The sequence below is a fragment of the Apostichopus japonicus genome, chromosome 1, assembly GCF_037975245.1.
Source record: "Apostichopus japonicus isolate 1M-3 chromosome 1, ASM3797524v1, whole genome shotgun sequence".
In the NCBI taxonomy this organism is placed as follows: Eukaryota; Metazoa; Echinodermata; class Holothuroidea; order Aspidochirotida; family Stichopodidae; genus Apostichopus; species Apostichopus japonicus.
In genome coordinates this window covers 18,559,285-18,577,918 of record NC_092561.1, presented here as the reverse complement: position 1 = coordinate 18,577,918, position 18,634 = coordinate 18,559,285, and the positions used below count along the sequence as shown (strand labels likewise).

Genomic DNA, 18,634 nt, shown 5'->3' with positions numbered 1-18,634 from the left:
CTATCGTATATATGTAGCCTTTATCCCATCATATATACTTTGCTTATAGCATATCGTATATATTTGTATATAGGCTATCACATATATTTGAAGCCTAATCGATACATACAGGAAGGCCACGTGTATTGTTGGTTCTATAGGCTATCGTATATAGGCTATGTGCAGCCTAATCGATAACTACAGGAAGGTCAAGTGCCGTTAATGACCAACAATTACACCCAACGGACTAAAACAATAACTATGCCAAGCATCCACATTGGTTAATATCGATTTGAACTCATTTCATCAATATAGTTCTATTGCTTAAATTCGTAACTGCATACAGTTAATACATATGACCGGCTTCCCGTGACTTACTTTCAGTGTTAATATAGTGTGCATGGAAACCCAGCTGAGAATTGTAACACATGCAGCATGTTACGGAGATACCAATGGTAGAAACTCGCCACTGAGGTTGCACCACACCAGCTCCACTCATCTGTCCCTACCTCCACATCCAACCCACCCCAACACAACCTAGCACAAACTCGTGCGATTGAGTCAAGAAAACTTCAGTGCCCTTCAATTCAGACTGAGTTCGCTTGTATTTGGACCTATAACGTAAAATACAGTACCTGCTGTTCGTTAAAACAAATACATCTACACAGAGTTTATCTATCTTCTAGACTTCCTTCTCCAAGTTTGTCTCCAGATTAAGCAAGCTACCCATCTATTACATACATTTCCATAGATCTCAACCTCTGAAAGCACTCCCCTTGATGAACCCAATTTAGGGGTTTTAAAGTTCTCCCTTGCTCAGTTATACATAACCCATATTATCTTGTAACCACATGTTCTCTTAGTTACAACTTTACTGTTAGTAACTGTACCGTACAGTCATAAGGCAATATGGAGAAAGAATATTTGAAATAAAATGAAATGTTTATGTCAGCATACAAGGACAATCAAGTAATGAACTGGTAAATCTTGCCCAAGAATAGTATCACTGAATTGTCTTTTTTATCTTCTCAATTGAATAGTATTAAGTACTCTATGTTATTTACAATGCACTATAGTATCACTCCGATTAAAATACAAGCATCCACCAAAAGTTATTACCGTGGGATAGATATGTGAGGAATATGTCTGTTTAAGATAGAGGGGGGGGGGGGGCAAGTAAACTCAGTTATAAATTAAAAAAGATGAAGAAATTAATAAACGAAATGTAGCAGATTTGTCTCGCATAATTGTATGATGATGTATATACCATAGGCTCATAAACTTACTTCAATGTCATTATAATCCCTCTTAACCCATAGACCCAGCTAGCTTGAGTCAAGTAAAGGTCTGCTGTATAGACCCCGACTATAGCACGCTATCATTGAAACGTTTCTGTCGATTACGTAATCGACATGCATTGGTCGTAAAATGACCTCTTTTTACCAATTAGTCTGCATCGCCTGCCACATATTGTTTGCTTATATGAGGGTCTTTGTATGAACGTTGTATGTTATACTACACTGTAGACAAGAACATATTTCCACTCAGTTTTTTACATAAAGAGCCCAATGGTGTTAAGAAGCTATGCAGGCTAATTGTAGAGGTCTGAGGTCGATTTACGACCGTGGCAGGTCGATTACGTAATCACCAAACTTTCCTAGCTATAGCGTACTATAATATTGGAGCCAATAAAACAGTTATTTAAAGTAACATCAACAGCTTTTCATTCCTATAAATATAATAGAATTAAATCACAAATCATGAAATTTCATTTTCTACTTTTTTTCTTGGTATGAAGACATATTGTTCATTAAAATTCAGCAATTTGTTCCCCTGTAATTATCGTACTTAATTATCATACTTTTTGCAGCCACGTACAACCGTATGCACGGATTGCCACCCCTTTAAGCCTTTAGTCTACGTTATACTAGCCCCAAGAATGTTACAGCGTGCATTATGGACTTTCCCTCCGGTAATTTAACCATAGAGCTTCTTCCCTAATAGCTTCAATGATTTAACAGCGTTTCGCCGTTTTGCATGGCTAGCATTATTCCTCCTTTGGTTCTCTCTCTCTACCAGCAAGTGGTTCACTGTTTTTCCGTCACTTCCTTCCTCACAAACAGACCGTAAAGTCTTCAACCAGTCACAGTGATTACCTTCAATAACGTACGGGCATACATAAAATGAACGATAGTTGAGAGAACCGGCAACAAACATGGTCAAGGCCACCGCAAGAGATCACCCGAGGGAGATCAAGTTATCGCCTTGCATGATCGAGAACAACCTTTTCGAGGGTTAACCTTACCATTCACAGAGACGCTTCTAGGACACATGCTGTTTGGAGTTGAGAGCACTTGAGTGTGTGTTTTACTTCAATATCTTGATCTGCTGTTTTTAAACAATATCTCGCGGGAACGAGGAACATCAACGAAGGTAAGTTTAAGACTCTTCAAAATTACCATACCTTCTATTTTAATTGTGGTTGGTTACATTTAAGAGGGATTTTTTTCCTATCTGGATTTTGATGTACACGCAGGCTATTCTACAAACAATGGGGTTATTCAAGCGGGCTCTTTTCAGCACGAGAAATGTAAATTGCACTTAACAATTGTTTGTGAATAACGTAAGCATGTCTTTATTGAGAAAATCACCTTGTTCGATCAGTTGCATAAGCATAGTTAGATTAAAGGGTCATCGTACATCGTGATACCACACCGCGAGGAGTGATTTGAGCTTTGTGCCGTTATCTATGAAGGCTACAGGTTATTGTCAGTGAGGACGTGCATTGTTTTCAATCAAAACCAGATCATTTGTCTGTGTTGGACTTTCTGCTATTATGCAACATACACGAGTATAGGCTACTGTATGTGCACAGATTCAAAGTGATGGGGTCATTGTACAATGACAAATAGCTTAGGTCTGGCTACCTATAGAGTACGAAAGTAAACAAACTAATAGTGTTAGTCCTAGATCTATGCCACGTTCTAATAACACACATTCGTCAGGTAATAGTTGTCTAATTTAACAGCCATCGTTAGGCTATTAGTCCCAAATGGTACCATACTAGAAACATGCTATAAGGTTTCCAAATGCACTCTCATGGTGGTTCCACATCTTAAAATAACTTCCAGGCATAGGCTATATAGAGAGTTTTAAAAATTAGTCAATTCAATGTTTCAGTGAAAACAAAATTCTGTGGGTGTGGTAGTAAACTGCTAGATAAAGTTGAAGAATGTGTGACCAATTATTGAACTTTCTAGCATATACTTATAACCAATACCGATCACGCTTTTAGCTTTCATTACATGTGTTGTGATAAACAGAACATTCTTATTGATTTATTATTGAACGATATTGAACGTTTATAGGTTTGAATTGAAGGGGAGTTGCTTTGGACGACATAACATGCATGCTTCGGTTACATGATGGTCAAACCTTTGCGAATTTAATATATAACACACAGTATACATTTTATGAAGATTAAACGTTGATAAGCAGAGAAACACACAAAACCTGTCACGCAAATTTGGTCGAACTACATAAGTACACGTGTACTAAATGTGGTAATAATTGTAGTGCAAATATTACAAAGGGTACATAGTCTTCATGATGTCATTGGTAAAAATAGATTTCAAATATCAATATCATTTTCAAGAAAATGTTGAAAAGTATGATACGAAAAGAAGAAACACTACATTTTACTCGTCGAATGAAAAGTTTTGTTAATGTTATTTGCATGATTCACCTACTAATACTATCTTATTACGCGTGTAATAAGGAAATAGTTAAATTTGTCTTCGTGTATTGTAGCAGAGCCCTTCAATTATGAAGAAAGGAATTTTCTCCCTTTTTGAAGATGAACAGAACGCTGAAATGCTTAGTTTGCGGACACTATACCCATGTGAAACATAAGTTAATAATATTTTTGCTAATAGGGTCATAATAGGGAAAACAAAACACCTGTCCGAGGAAAAATATCATTTCAATCATGCAAATTTGATTTTAAATTTGCAAGCGAAGTGAAATCATAGTTTTACAACGTTATATAATAGCACATAGACATAGGCGTAGGAGCCTCATTTGATTTGGGGGGGCTGTAACGACTTGCCCGAAAAATATAACCAAAATTTTTTCGCGCGCTCCGCGCGCGTTCCACATGTTAAGGTGCATATCATATAGGCATCCATCAGTTATTACATCACCTGCCAATAACATAAAATCATTTTCCGTGTTATTACCCTTCCATATTGGTTAGAATTATTGGGGAAGTCGTTACAACAATAATGATAATAATAATAATATAAGTTTAACCATTGAAAAACACATTGCAAATTCTTCATCTTTCACTAGGTTCCAGTGGCGGAGCTAGGGGGTATTGGTCAGGGAGGGGGGGGGGGAGAGAATGGTCTGTAGGGGCGCTTTTGACACTATCCAAGCGGAGCGCCACCACAGGTTGGCGCGGAGCGTACAGACATTTTTTGAGTAAAGTTACTCCCTAGATCGCCGGAAATGACCCTTGCCGGGCCTTGCTAATTTGCAGATAAACGAAGAATAAATAGGTGTCATCGCCATTTGTCAGAAAATTGCACCAACAAAATGTGACAAATGTCAATAGGTATTTGAGAGCGCAATAAAAAAGTCAATAATCGCGAATAAGTAAAAAGTGGTAAAAAGCTGAAAGGGCGCCAGCAGTCCATTTGAGTCCGTCAGGGGGGCATCCGCCCCCTTTGACTGTATGGACGCTCCGCCACTGGTAGGTGCACGCAAAATTCTCAGCATATTGCCCAAATTTTCACCAAAAAAAATAGGAAAAAAATGCAAATTATTATTCTTTCAGTAGGTGCCCGAAAAAATTCTCAGCATATTGCCCGAATTTTCACCAAAATATTGAAAAACACATTGCAAATTATTATTCTTTCAGTAGATGCCCGAATAATTCTCAGCATATTGCCGAATTTTCACCCCAAAAAATGAAAAACACATTGCAAATTATTATTCTTCCAGTAGGTGCCCGAAAAATTCTAAGCATATTGCCCGAATTTTCACCCAAAAAAATTGGTTGGGGGGGCTGCAGCCCCCCCAGCCCCCCCGCCTCCTACGCCTATGCACATAGAGTCACATCAATGTCCAGGGGTGTTACATCAATGATGACATCTCTTTGGGTTCAAAGGACTCCTAAAGAACCCTTAAGTGAATTCGGCGATGAGTTCGGGTAAAGGTGCTGGGTATGGATTACTCGGGGGTTTCAGTGTTTTATTGATACATTTCTGGCCTTACCTCTTGACGCAGAATTTCTCTCGTATTTTTTAATGCCCAATTAATTACAGCTATGCTATTGTAGTAGTTGGAACGTTGGTGGACGTTAACTCACTGAATCCATATACAAAGCGAGTTTTTTTTTTTGATAGCAACTAAAAATATCCGATCTACATCATCTTATGTAAGATAATGTTACATCACTAATGTAACACTCCAACAACAATTTGAGAAGAGGATTTTATATTTCCTATTATTTTTTTCAGATAATCTCCACTAATCGCTACGAAAAATGTCACTCAAAAGCAAAAACAAATTTATCGATCTTTCTGATGGAAGAAAAATGCCTTTGCTAGGTCTTGGCACGTGGAAGGTACGTATAGGCCTATGTCCGTTTATCACATATAAACAGTTCAACGTATTAATACATTAACATCATTTAGATATAGAGTGAACCATTACATTATGCTTTTAGCTTTTCAAGTGAGTATGTAATTAATTTCGTTCGAGTTATAATATTTATTAATAGGGTCATTCAGTACATATTTTGGACCCCGACTAGTTTAAATATTTCTATATATACCAATAATTCTCATAGGTTCTCCGTATTGTTTGTTGCAGTATTTAAGGCCCCATATACTGTGTTGTTTCTCCAAAATACATGCACACTGACATGTTCTATTGATTGATGGATTTACATACTTTACCAATATCAATACACATGGTATGTTCATATTGTCTCTGCGTTTATCCTGTACGTTACCTTAAAGCCTTTAAATAGTGTTTAACAGATGGAAGCAAACAATGCAGATAAGTTATTTTGTAACTTATTTCACGAAATAAAACAATAACACAAACCGTTTGCAGGTCAACCAATCGGCTACTGCTTACCTAACACAGAATTCAAAGTCTATAATATTATCTCCCTGTACAGTCAAAACCAAACGAAGTTAAAGGAGCAGTGAGGGCAGCTATTAGATACGGGTATCGCCATATTGACTGTGCTTACGAATATGAGAACGAAAAGGAAATTGGAGAAACGTTAAAGGAGCTTTTCGACGATGGTACGATTAAGAGAGAGGATGTTTTTATTACTACCAAGGTATGTCAAATATTGTCCCATTAATAAAGAAAAATGTATAGAAATCCCGAAAGAAACGGGACTCTGAAGCTTCAAGCTGATAAAAAATATAACACATTGTCAATTGTAAACATTTTAAGCCATCGTTATGAATTCAATTTTGATGGTCAACAGAAACTTTCTTTGATACGATCATGTAGTAAGTAATTATACATTGTTGCCCATTCGTAGAGATTGAGAGAATGAAAATCCAAACAAAAAGGAGTGTTATGAGTGTTAGGATTGTTAGCTCAGTGGTTAACGCCGGTACCTTCCAATCATAAGGTCCCGAGTTCAAGTCACTCCAAGATTAATGTATGTCGTCCAGTTACAGAGTTCTTGACAATTGACAATTCATAATCATGGACGTTAAATATGAATCTAAGAAACTGACTTCGGTCAGCTTGCGGCTTTGATATGCCAATGATGGCTTGTTTGCGAGTTCCTGCTTACAGGAGGATATAAAATACATACATACTTACACGCATACATACAAAATCATCCGTGTGTGTGTGTGTACGAAAACGTTCACCGAACGAATGCGCGAACAAATTCTTGACCACAATATGTAAATCTACACAGTGAATAGTAGTCGTGAAACTAATGACTTGAGGGTTAGCTGAATGTGTCCTTCGAACGGCTGTCTCTTTCTCTCTCTCTGTTTCTTGCATCGGTAACGTTGGTAGAGAGCTGGACATTAATTAACCTTCACCTCGACCTCACCCAGAAATCATGCAAGCTTTCACTTAAGACCATATTATACATTAAATATTTATATAGTATAAATATGCTTCATAATTCACTATTTCATTAGCTAACCTTTTCATTTCTTTCTGCAATGAAGGATGTTCGGTCCCTGGCCTTGGTTGTTGATATTTATGAATATTTTGAATTTAATTGATTTGTAGATTAAAGGTGATACAAACCCAACCATCTAAGTCACACAGCTGTCACGAATAACTCCGGTTGGTTTGTGTCTATTAATTCACTACAATGCTTATTTCGATGAATGGAGATGGTTTGCAAATGCTGAATCTAAATCTTGAAGCTATTAATCCGACTTTATGATTTCAGTTTAACCCTTTTTAACATTTTATCTTGACAATTTAATGTGCCAAAATGAAGAGAAAAGTAAACATTTTCAGATCATTATGACATTATGACATCGAAGATTTACTAACTGACTGACACCAGAAATGTTATATAAAATATCTCCCGAATGGAGCATAATTTTTCATAATGGTATGTCTGGTTATTCTTCACGAATATCTCTGTCATAAAATGTTAGAGATCATAGTTGGGTTGGTGTCTCATCTAACTGTTAAAACAAAGAGGTTCATCAATATACACAATTACAAAATACATATCAGTTGTATTACTGATGCTTTCTTTTATATTATTTGTGATTCCATCTTTAACACGTTGCAAAACATTACCAGTTGTCTTCAGATTAAACTAATGCACACGTTTGTTTTCTATTTCTTGCTGATATATAGCTTTGGGGAATCTTTCATCGACCGGATAGAGTTGAGTATAATGAATCTCAGCTTAAAGGCACTGCAATTGGACTACGTAGATCTATACTTGATGCACTCACCAATGGCCTTCCAGGTACCAAAACTCATTTATATGTATAAACAAGGTCACCAAAACATACCAAAACCTCTATTTTTAAACATTGCTTTGCCGTGACGTTTGTAAAGGAGGTAATTGGAGAGTCAGTAATCACGAACTCTATTTCAAATTCTTACCTTCCTAGAATGATGACATCACAGCATGATAGACATCTATAAACATTATGATGGCAATTCCGATAATTCCGCACATTTTAGGAAACAGAACCGTTTAATTAATAAATACAGCTTTTTTGCTATGATGTACATTTACTATTACATCATTGGTATTACAACCTTACAAATTTTAAGCATTTCTATTTTTCATCCAATGGTAATATAACTCTCCTATCGTTAGTTACTACAATGCGATATATAACACACATGGATGCATGCAGTGTCAGAAGTATTTCCAGATTCGAAAACGCTTCAGTTATTCAACACCCAAGTAGCAACGGATGCAATGAATACTGGTCCAATCTCCCAGTTGTATTAATATCATCGTTCATATTAGGGAACTCCACCCCTTTTAACAAATATATTTCATAATGTTATACATATTGTTTCTGCATTAAAATGTATGCTGGCAATCGGAAGTGATACATATTTATTAGCAGTAGTCAAACATGTTTGAATACTTTTAGCTTAAAACTGAAAACAAAATATCCCACTAAATCGATGCATGTAGTAACTTCATTTCATAGTATTACCGTGATATGTCCATTGTAAATTACCCATATCCATCACAACTGGTATCATGTTTCATATTTTTTACATTTGAAGCATGCTGGTGACACGGTAATGTACCCGCCTACTGAAGGCAATCCCGACAGGGTGCTAAACGATGACGTAGACTATCTGGATACTTGGAAGGTATTTTGGTTTATTGAAACATTTGATCATATTTACAAGGTTTCTCAAAAACTACTATATACATGCCATCATTATCTGCATAAAGGACATATTCCAGTGTTAGAATGTGAAACTTACATGAAAAAAAAAGTTGTTGTGAAAAGTCATGAAAGTCATGAAAGTCATGAAAAAAGTTCAGAGTTGTTGACAATTAACAATTCATAATCATGGACGTTAAATATGAATGTGAGAGACTGGCTTCGTCAGCTTGCGGCTTTGATAAGCCAACGAGGCTTCTTCGCGAGTTCCTGCTTACAGGAGGATCTAATATACATACATATACAAAATATTCTCTGTAAGAGAAATGTCAAACACCATCTCAACATTGTGCCCGAATTCAACTTATGGTTGATTGAATGTAAACCTATATTGTTGACTGGCTAAAGCCTCGATTCTTCACATGGAATGGATCACTGCAGTAGGTAGGGATATCATTTTGGCAAATGTTGTTTTGTTTCCAAAGCGTTACTTTACTTTCCTATTCTTTCTTATTTTATCCCCATCGATTTGTTATTCTCATCTTTTGTAGGCAATGGAATCACTGGTAGGGAAAGGCCTAACCAAGTCTATAGGAGTCTCAAACTTCAACATTGAACAGCTTGGGAAGTTAATGAACATAGCCAAAGTGCCGTGTGTGAATAACCAGGTACACGCCATCATCCTATTATCCCCACCTTCGTTCGTTAGTGTCCATAAAAAGGACATTTTTTTCTCTGATTGCGAATGGCATTTAGGGAGGAAATGCTCATGGAAATCCGTATGCATGTCGATCAACCGTCGACGTTTTACCTATATGTGTTAATAAAATGTATACATTTATTCAATAATAAAAAATAACTAATTAATTAATTTATTAATTAAAATTAATCGTCTTATCAACGGCTCCTGATAAATTTGCCTCGGATCTAAGGGAAAGCCCACGTCTGTGAGACGATATTGTATGTGATACAGTTCAATTACTCCTATTAATCGGTCAAAACATCACATTTGAGAAAGAAAGATTGTTTTTAGCCATTTTTAATGAAATGAAAACAGTGCACACCTTTGTCGCTGACAGTAGAATTTTGTATTTTCTTTTCTAGATCGAAAACCATCCTTGCTTAGAACAAGCTGAACTGATAAACTTCTGCAAGTCAAACAACGTTACTGTGACGTCATACAGTCCGCTGGGATCACCAGATCGATCAGAGTAAATGTTTAATTAAAAGCAATTAATTAATGCAAAGACTAAAGACCAGTGTACTGTCCAATAGTAACTCAGTACTGAATAATAATGTTACACTGAAACATTACAAAGGATTTTAATGTGGCAGGAAGATTAATAAAAAACACTGAAGACAAAAGTTACTTTGTTTGCCACATGAGTAGTTGAATTCATACCCTTTAACAGACGAACATATGAGTATAGTTAAATTCATACCTTTAACAGACAAAAATATGCGTATAGTTGAATTCGTACCCTTTAACAGACAAACATATGAGTATAGTTGAAATCATACCCTTTAACAAACAAACAAATGAATATAGTTGAATTCATACCCTTTAATAAACAAACATATGAGTATAGTTGAATTCATACCATTTAACAAACAAACAAATGAGTATAGTTGAATTCATACCCTTTAATAAACAAACATATGAGTATAGTTGAATTCATACCACTTAACAAACAAACAAATGAGTATAGTTGAATTCATACCCTTTAATAAACAAACATATGAGTATAGTTGAAATCATACCCTTTAACAAACAAACAAATGAATATAGTTGAATTCATACCTTTTAATAAACAAACATATGAGTATAGTTGAATTCATACCATTTAACAAACAAACAAATGAGTATAGTTGAATTCATACCCTTTAATAAACAAACATATGAGTATAGTTGAATTCATACCCTTTAATAAACAAACAAATGAATATAGTTGAATTCATACCCTTTAATAAACAAACATATGAGTATAGTTGCATTCATACCATTTAACAAACAAACAAATGAGTATAGTTGAATTCATACCCTTTAATAAACAAACATATGAGTATAGTTGAATTCATACCATTTAACAAACAAACAAATGAGTATAGTTGAATTCATACCCTTTAATAAACAAACATATGAGTATAGTTGAATTCATACCATTTAACAAACAAACAAATGAGTATAGTTGAATTCATACCCTTTAATTAACAAACAAACAAACATATGAGTATAGTTGAGTTCATACCATTTAACAGACAAACCTATAAGTATAGTTGAAATCATACCCTTAACATACAAACATATGAGTATAGTTGAATTAATACCCTTCAACATACAAACATATGAAGATAGTTGAATTCATACCCTTTAACATACAAACATATGAGTATAGTGTAATCATACCCTTTAACATACAAACATAAGAACTGCAAACATGCGAAGAAAGTCACTTTACTACAAATCTTAAATTTAACATTTTGTGTATGTGTATTGATAACTTATAATAGTGGCATCGGCGTATGTCATGTATAATGGACCTGAGAGTTCACTCGTGAATTTACATCTTAACAGGGTCTTCGTAGTTTATGATGTCAGGTTTGATACTATGAAACATGGATTGATCAGGTTCTGTGCGAATGCAACAAACTCTTTTGTTGCAGATTATATTAAGCTATTATACAAATAATGCAACAAGTAATGTAAACAATATATTTACCAACTTTATTTACCAATGTTACCCTTCATTTGTGAACAGTAAAGTTTTATTCCGTTGTATCCATAACATGAAGCAACACAGATACAAACTACCCACAGAAATATAACACGAACCATACGTAAACGGTGTTTTGACGTCAATAAATAAAGGTGAAAAGGAGAGAAAAACGATTATTTAGTTAATATTACTAATAAGTTATACCAACCACCAAAAATTTTCCATATACTTATTCATAATCATAGACGTTGTTGTTGTTATGTATTGCTTATATCAAAGTATATTTTCATCAGAGAACTTCTTTGTTTTCGTCCCTACAATTTTCGTCACTTTACTTTCAAAGTGCATCAGATAAGGATCCCAATCTCCGAGAAGATCCCGTTGTCCTGGAGATGGCTAAAGCAAAAAGATGTACACCTGTCCAGCTACTGATTGCCTACCATCTTAACCAGGGTCTCATCTGCATCCCGAAAAGCAAATCAACCAAAAGAATTGAAGAAAATTTTATGGTAAGAAGAGTCATTGACTTAAAATCGATGATCTAATTTTGGTTAAATATTTAAAGTAAAACAAGTTGGTAATCTAGTTTTATCTATTGTACTTTCTGTTACTGTCCTTTCTGTTACTGTTACTTGTCATTTAGCCTTTGAAGAAGATCCGGCTAGGATCGAAACGTCAGGCCAACTTACTTTTACACATTATCTTACACAGGCTCTCTAGTGGATAAGCAGTTTGCTAACAGCTTTATTTTATTTTGATTATTATATTTCTCAGATACAATACATTTAGTTTGAAATGGGCGAAGAAATCTTTTAACTCAAATGGCATCATTAAGTCTGTCGCCATGTAGTGTTTTTTTTTTTTTTTTTGTATACTGACTTATGACATAAACAGAAACTGTAACTTCTTTAAGATTCGCCTTCAGATTCATGTCGTAGATTGCACTTTAGTTAATTATCATTTTAACTTGTAAGATGTTTCATGGCAATAGAACTGACATTGCATTAACAAATATTTGATTTTTCAAGTTCATGTTCACATTTCGTTCGCTGATTTTTTCCCCCTTTTTGCAGTCGCTCGATGTGAATTTATCTGAAGATGAAATCAAGAAACTTGATGGACTCTCCTGTAGCTACAGAGCTCTCCATTGGGATTTGTAAGTACGATCCCGGGAGGGTTACATTGTTCATTTCACTCTGTCATTGCAATTAGCTAATTTAATTTGATATCCGTGTAGTTCTGCCAGATTCGCGTTGCAAACATATGGACTGAATCGAGTACCTGTTATTAGATAAGGAATTTGATAGAGTTTCATAGAGTTAAAAATACCTTTGCCGACATGGTGAACGTCATAAATGTTAATCAGATCAAAACCCTAATATATTACGTGGTTGTGTCGTATACTTGTACAATACCAAAATAGCTTCCGTATAGTAAAGTAAATGATTAAAGGAAAGTGAAAACAAATATGTCAACAAATGTGTCAACAAATATTTCACCAAACCTATCAACTATCAATTAGTGAGAATGAAATGTCAAAAGAACTTAATATTCAGAAAATGGCATTAGATTTATTGTCAGTTTAGGTATTTCAATATTTTTGAAAATATTTCTGTATTCTAAAGACTGTTTCTAAAGACTCGTGCGAAGTTAAGGAAGGTTGTAAGAGTTATAATTTGAAGTTACAGAAATCTTCAATCATACTAGTCTCCTTTTTCGCCACGCATGGCGATGTTTGAGGATTTTCTTGAGACCTTCTCTCGTTAACGAATATCCTTTGATGGAAGTAAATACCATTTGATAGAAACCACTCAAACTGCTAGTTTGTTCGCATATGTCACAATATTTGTGTAAAATTCTGTCAACTGTGTTGATATTACTTCATTAAAGTTGTTGGTCCTACAGTAAATGGTCAGACTGTAATCAAAACTTGTATTAATACGATATTATTATTATTATTATTGTAATTATTATTATTATTAAAGTATCATACATATTAAGGAATTTTCCTTTCCATAGTTTAGTCCAACCCTTTACAGTATTGCTTGACTACAATGACATCTTAACAGCACTGGACCAAATTAATCGGTACCATATGCCAAAATAATGTTCAACAGCCGGAAAGTAAAAGTCACTAACTGAACATTAAGGAGATAGCATGTTTTCAGTTATCATTATGACCTTGTCCATGCTTGGACGTCGAAGAGAAACAAGAAAAGCCTGAAGCCCAGGAGGTTTAAAAGTGATTAATTAAGAAATTCGTTGGTGAAACAGGAAGATTACGCAACAAAAGTCGCACATAAATTAGGAGAGAACAACGCTAAACGTTTGACCTTTTCTATCTTACAATTGGAATAGTCATGGTGGCTACATTTGTATATGCAATGATAGTCCAAGCCATGATCTAAACTGTGTTAGGTAGGATATCATCAGTTGTCAACATCTCTCTATGCTCTAGGGACATTGTAATTTGACGAAATGTAGTATGTGGGCCAATAAAATCATTAATTGTGTTACGACAGCTTTGGCAAATACTGCTTATGCCTGCCTACCTGAACTGATGCAAAAAAAAATACTATCCCTCTTTAACAACATATGGTTATTCAATACCAAATTTACACGACTTTATCACTCAGTCTTCGTTTACAATTTGTATATTCTATTTCTCCATAGCGCCATCGAAAACAAATACTACCCGTTCTAGAACAGCTTAACGCAGTTGATACCCTGAAATAATTGAATCAGGAGGAATGCCAGATATATTCACAACGGAACGTCATTGGATAAATATCACTGACAGTTGATAACACGTTAATTCCCGCCGGTCTTCTCACTAATCTTTGTTTACTTACTGCCTTATTTGACCTGTACGGTATAGTATTTCAAAAAATTCAGCAAATTTGCTAACCTCGATGACGTCTTACAAACACAAAATGTGTCTTTTACTGGCAAAAGTTTTACTGACAATGTCTATCATTATTCTGTTAACGTCCAGGATATGAAGTGTCTGGGGTATTAAAGATAGGTCAGCTTGTTGTAGTAACTTCACTCGTAATTTCGATTAGGGATTTACACATAAACGTTATGACGGCCGCAAGGGTAGCGAATGTGATAAACCAAAAATGTCCCTTCTTGGAATTCCCCATAAGTGACTTCGAAAGAAACATACAGACGCTCTGATATAATTCTCTCCGATAATGTGTATTGTGTAGTATGTATACTCTAGTTATACTGAATGCCCGAGAATAAATTATAGGGACGATTACCTCCAGCAAAGAACAAACAGATATGTTTGAAATATGGTCGAACCTACCTCGATAAACTTGTAGCATTATCGAGTGTAAAATATCTTCCTACCTTGTGGATCTGAAAAATTTCTTTGAAATGAAAAACTTAACATTTATTAAGTTACTGAATTTGTCGTCCTGAATTCATATTTTGTTCTTGTATTGACTTATAATAAATATATGGAAACGCAAAAGAGAGTGCAGAATGTTTTTAATTCTCCCTAGACCTTTATTTGAATGATTCTTGTCAAATCCTCATTCTTGACAGCTCCTTGGTTTCTTGTTTTCTAATTTGGAATAATAGCGTCTTGCATTTCGGCAACCGTTCCATCAATTATCGATATTGGGCTCATAATAAAGTATGTATGTATTTTGTATGTATTTTTGATCCTCCTGCAAGCAGGAACTCGCGAAGAAGCCTCATTGGCTTATCAAAGCCGCAAGCTGACCGAAGTCAGTCTCTTAGACTCATACTTAACGTCCATGATTATGAATTATCAATTGTCAACAACTCTGTAACTGGACGACATATATTAATCTTGGAGTGACTCGAACCGGGGACCTTATAATTGGAAGGCACCGGCGTTAACCACTGAGCTAACACTCCAGAGTACCATTTATTAATGATCTGCTTACGCTCCAGAGTACCTTTTATTAATGATCTGATTGATGATAATGGTGGTTTTCTTTCTCTTGGTCACTTCCTCAAGCAGTATTCCATAAAACTATGTTTGTTTTGGAATACTATGGATTAAGTACTTCATGAAAAGTTTCGCTGCTCAAGGTTACTGACACTGGTAGCCCCGGTTACATGTGTAAGCCTATTGACAATCTCACTAATGAGCTATTGATAAATGGCAATTTTGAAGGAACATTTGCTTCAGTCTAATATGGTCCATGTTAAGTCTTACCATAATTGTATAAATTCTCTGAGTACCCCCAGTACAGATTGGAGTATGTACTGTGTGGTTCCGTTTAACTCGTCTATAGTGACATTTAAATTCGCTGGTTTCAGTACTGCATTTTGCATAGAATCATTCCTACCAACCAATATTTAAATTAAATAGGTATTATTCTATGAAGTATGTGTACATTATGTCTTATTCATACTGAGACTATTCAGCATTTATTCTTTCATTGTGATTTTTCGCAAAGAATTTGGAATTACTTTGATACAATCTTTAGTAATGCTATTATTAATATGAAATAGAGTTTGCTCGTATGCTAAATTAAAACCTTATTTTGATAAAATGTTATATTTTTATTAGTCAAAAGATCATTCCATCAGGGAATGAGAGCATTAATTAAGGAGTCATTTTGGAATGCATATATATATATATATATATATATATATATATATATATATATATATATATATATATATATATATATATATATATATATATATATATATATATATATATATATATATATATATATATATCCTTTGGTGCTTCTGGCATTCCATGTGTAGACCAACAGTATGACTGGAATTCTGTTAAGGTTACTGATTAAAATTGTTTCCCATGCTATTTTGAGCCCGTTTGCGTTTAAGATATCATCATTTCTGTTCAAAATAGAAGTAAACTTCAAGTTAATAATAATACATACGACATAATTATGATTAATATTGCTTTGTTTTGTTGTTTATTATAGTGTTGTTGTTTATATTTAATTCTTTATAAGGTGAGAAATGCTCAACATATATATTCAAACCGAAAAGCGTCTTTTGCATATAACCTAGGGTTAAGGCAATTTATTATATATATATATATATATATATAAGGCATATATATATATAAGGCATATATATATATAAGGCATATATATATATATATAAGGCATATATATATATAAGGCATATATATATATATATAAGGCATATATATATATAAGGCATATATATATATATACGATGTCAAGGGTTACCTGGGTACAAACATGGTTACTTCACTAGAAGTGATACTTTAAACGAAAGCTTTTCGACCATTTACAACTTGAAGGTTATCTATGACTTACAGGCTATTTCCTATGATAATTTAGGATTACAGAGAAATTCAATAAAACTCGCAAAACTGAAGGTTGAACGATTTCCTTGCTATTGTCGCTCATAAGTTCACACTGGGCATGCGCAAGTCAGATTAGTTTTTGTGCGTTGAAGCTATTCATTTAATTTTGATGGACTTTGAAAATCTCGCGGGAAAATTTGGAAAAAAAGAAGAATAAAAAAAAAAACATTTCAATCAAATCACTTATAAAGAGTGCAATGTAACCGAAAAATGCTTCAAAGATCATGACACAAGGAAAAGTGTTTTTTTGTGAGCTTGATCCCGCAGAGGTGAAACAGAGAGAAAAGTAGCGCTCTCTTTGTTGCCCTTTTTGTTGTTATAAAGTAATAAAGTGTCACTTTACTGTGACAACAGACAGTGACAGACAAGCAATCTGATTAGCAGATGTAACTTAATCTAAATAGATCGAGACAATCATTGAGAAACTTTTGATTTGTATCAAGAACCGATCATATTATCATTTTGCATCCATGTGAAAAGGAAAGTAATACAATCGTTATTGGCCTTCGTGATTATCCCCAAACAGTTACGAAAAATGTAATGTTATGCAAGGGTCTGGTTTTCCTTGACCAGTTGTCAAACAAGGCTTGCGACTTGATCAAGTCTAAAATATGACCTCATCATCAAGCCACCTGTGCTTCAAGTTGTATGTCTTCATATTATTAAAATATTCCGATTTTCTGTTACGGAAAAGAGTTGCGTTGCTATTAATAATGACATAATAAGTTGCGATAATTAAATATACTAGGAAGACAGAACAAAATGAATGTATGTCATTCTAAAAATTTAACAAGCATGTTTATTGACATCCTCGAAAGCTTTCATCAATGAAAATTCCATACTCTCCAAATTTGTGTATGTCGGGGGACGTATTTGAGTGACAGAACTTCTAGAAAGTAGGCTACTTTTAGTAACGTGAACTGCTATGCCCTAAAGTTTGAAGCCACTTCTACTAACCTTTAAAGAAAATCGGGTCATGGCACCATCCATAGCTAAATGCACACTTAACCCCCCCCCCCCTCCAAACAGAATAAGTAAATTAAATCAGCAGATATTACTCAATCATTCATTAACATTGTAGCTCAAAAGCATATTTATGTTTTACATTCTAAACAGTGGCCATGGTTTAGGGTAGCCAAGGGCAACCTTATTCATATTGCGGGCCAGATTACGAATCCGATACTTCGCCATGGGCCAACCCATACATACTCTTCATTCCAATTGCCACCCTCCCTTCCCCCACGATCGATGTGATGTTTATTTCCAAGTGTCACGAAAAATAGGCGGTACTTACTTGCTACAGTTCATGGCGTGCATTATCTTGTGGGGAGCAAACACGCAGTCAAGGGCTAGTCACTGCATCGCTAACGTTGCAAACTAACTAAAAATGAATGGGGTTTGAGAAAATTTACTAGTTGCAGAATCAAAATCACATCGCGGGCCAGATTGAGAAACACAGGGCGGGAATTATTTCTCATGCATTGAACTGCAGGCCAGATCGTTATTAAATATTGTTGACTAGGCATTCGCGGGCCTGGTAAATCCAATCCACGGGCAGAATCCGGCCCGCGTCCCGGAGGTTGCCCATTGCTGCTTCTCGAATATTATGTCGGAAATTGCGAACTCTTTCCTATGGCATCAGAGGGTACATTGAACGTTCTATACATATTAATTGACTATTTTATCAGAACCGAAGCCCCTGG

The 18,634-nt window shown here is 34.9% G+C and overlaps 1 protein-coding gene across 1 annotated transcript in view; it reads left to right on the top strand.

Moving 5' to 3' along the window:
* Positions 1–14,883, top strand: part of LOC139972117 (aldo-keto reductase 1B-like) — a 40,435-nt gene extending 25,552 nt beyond the window's left edge. The window contains exons 10-17 of the mRNA XM_071979063.1: positions 6,311–6,337; positions 7,852–7,966; positions 8,752–8,841; positions 9,410–9,526; positions 9,963–10,069; positions 11,919–12,084; positions 12,649–12,731; positions 14,249–14,883. Coding sequence (XP_071835164.1) covers positions 6,311–6,337; positions 7,852–7,966; positions 8,752–8,841; positions 9,410–9,526; positions 9,963–10,069; positions 11,919–12,084; positions 12,649–12,731; positions 14,249–14,279 — 736 coding nt within the window. The 3' untranslated portion in view covers positions 14,280–14,883. The remainder of the gene's footprint in view (positions 1–6,310; positions 6,338–7,851; positions 7,967–8,751; positions 8,842–9,409; positions 9,527–9,962; positions 10,070–11,918; positions 12,085–12,648; positions 12,732–14,248) is intronic.
* The last annotated feature ends 3,751 nt before the right edge of the window (positions 14,884–18,634 follow it).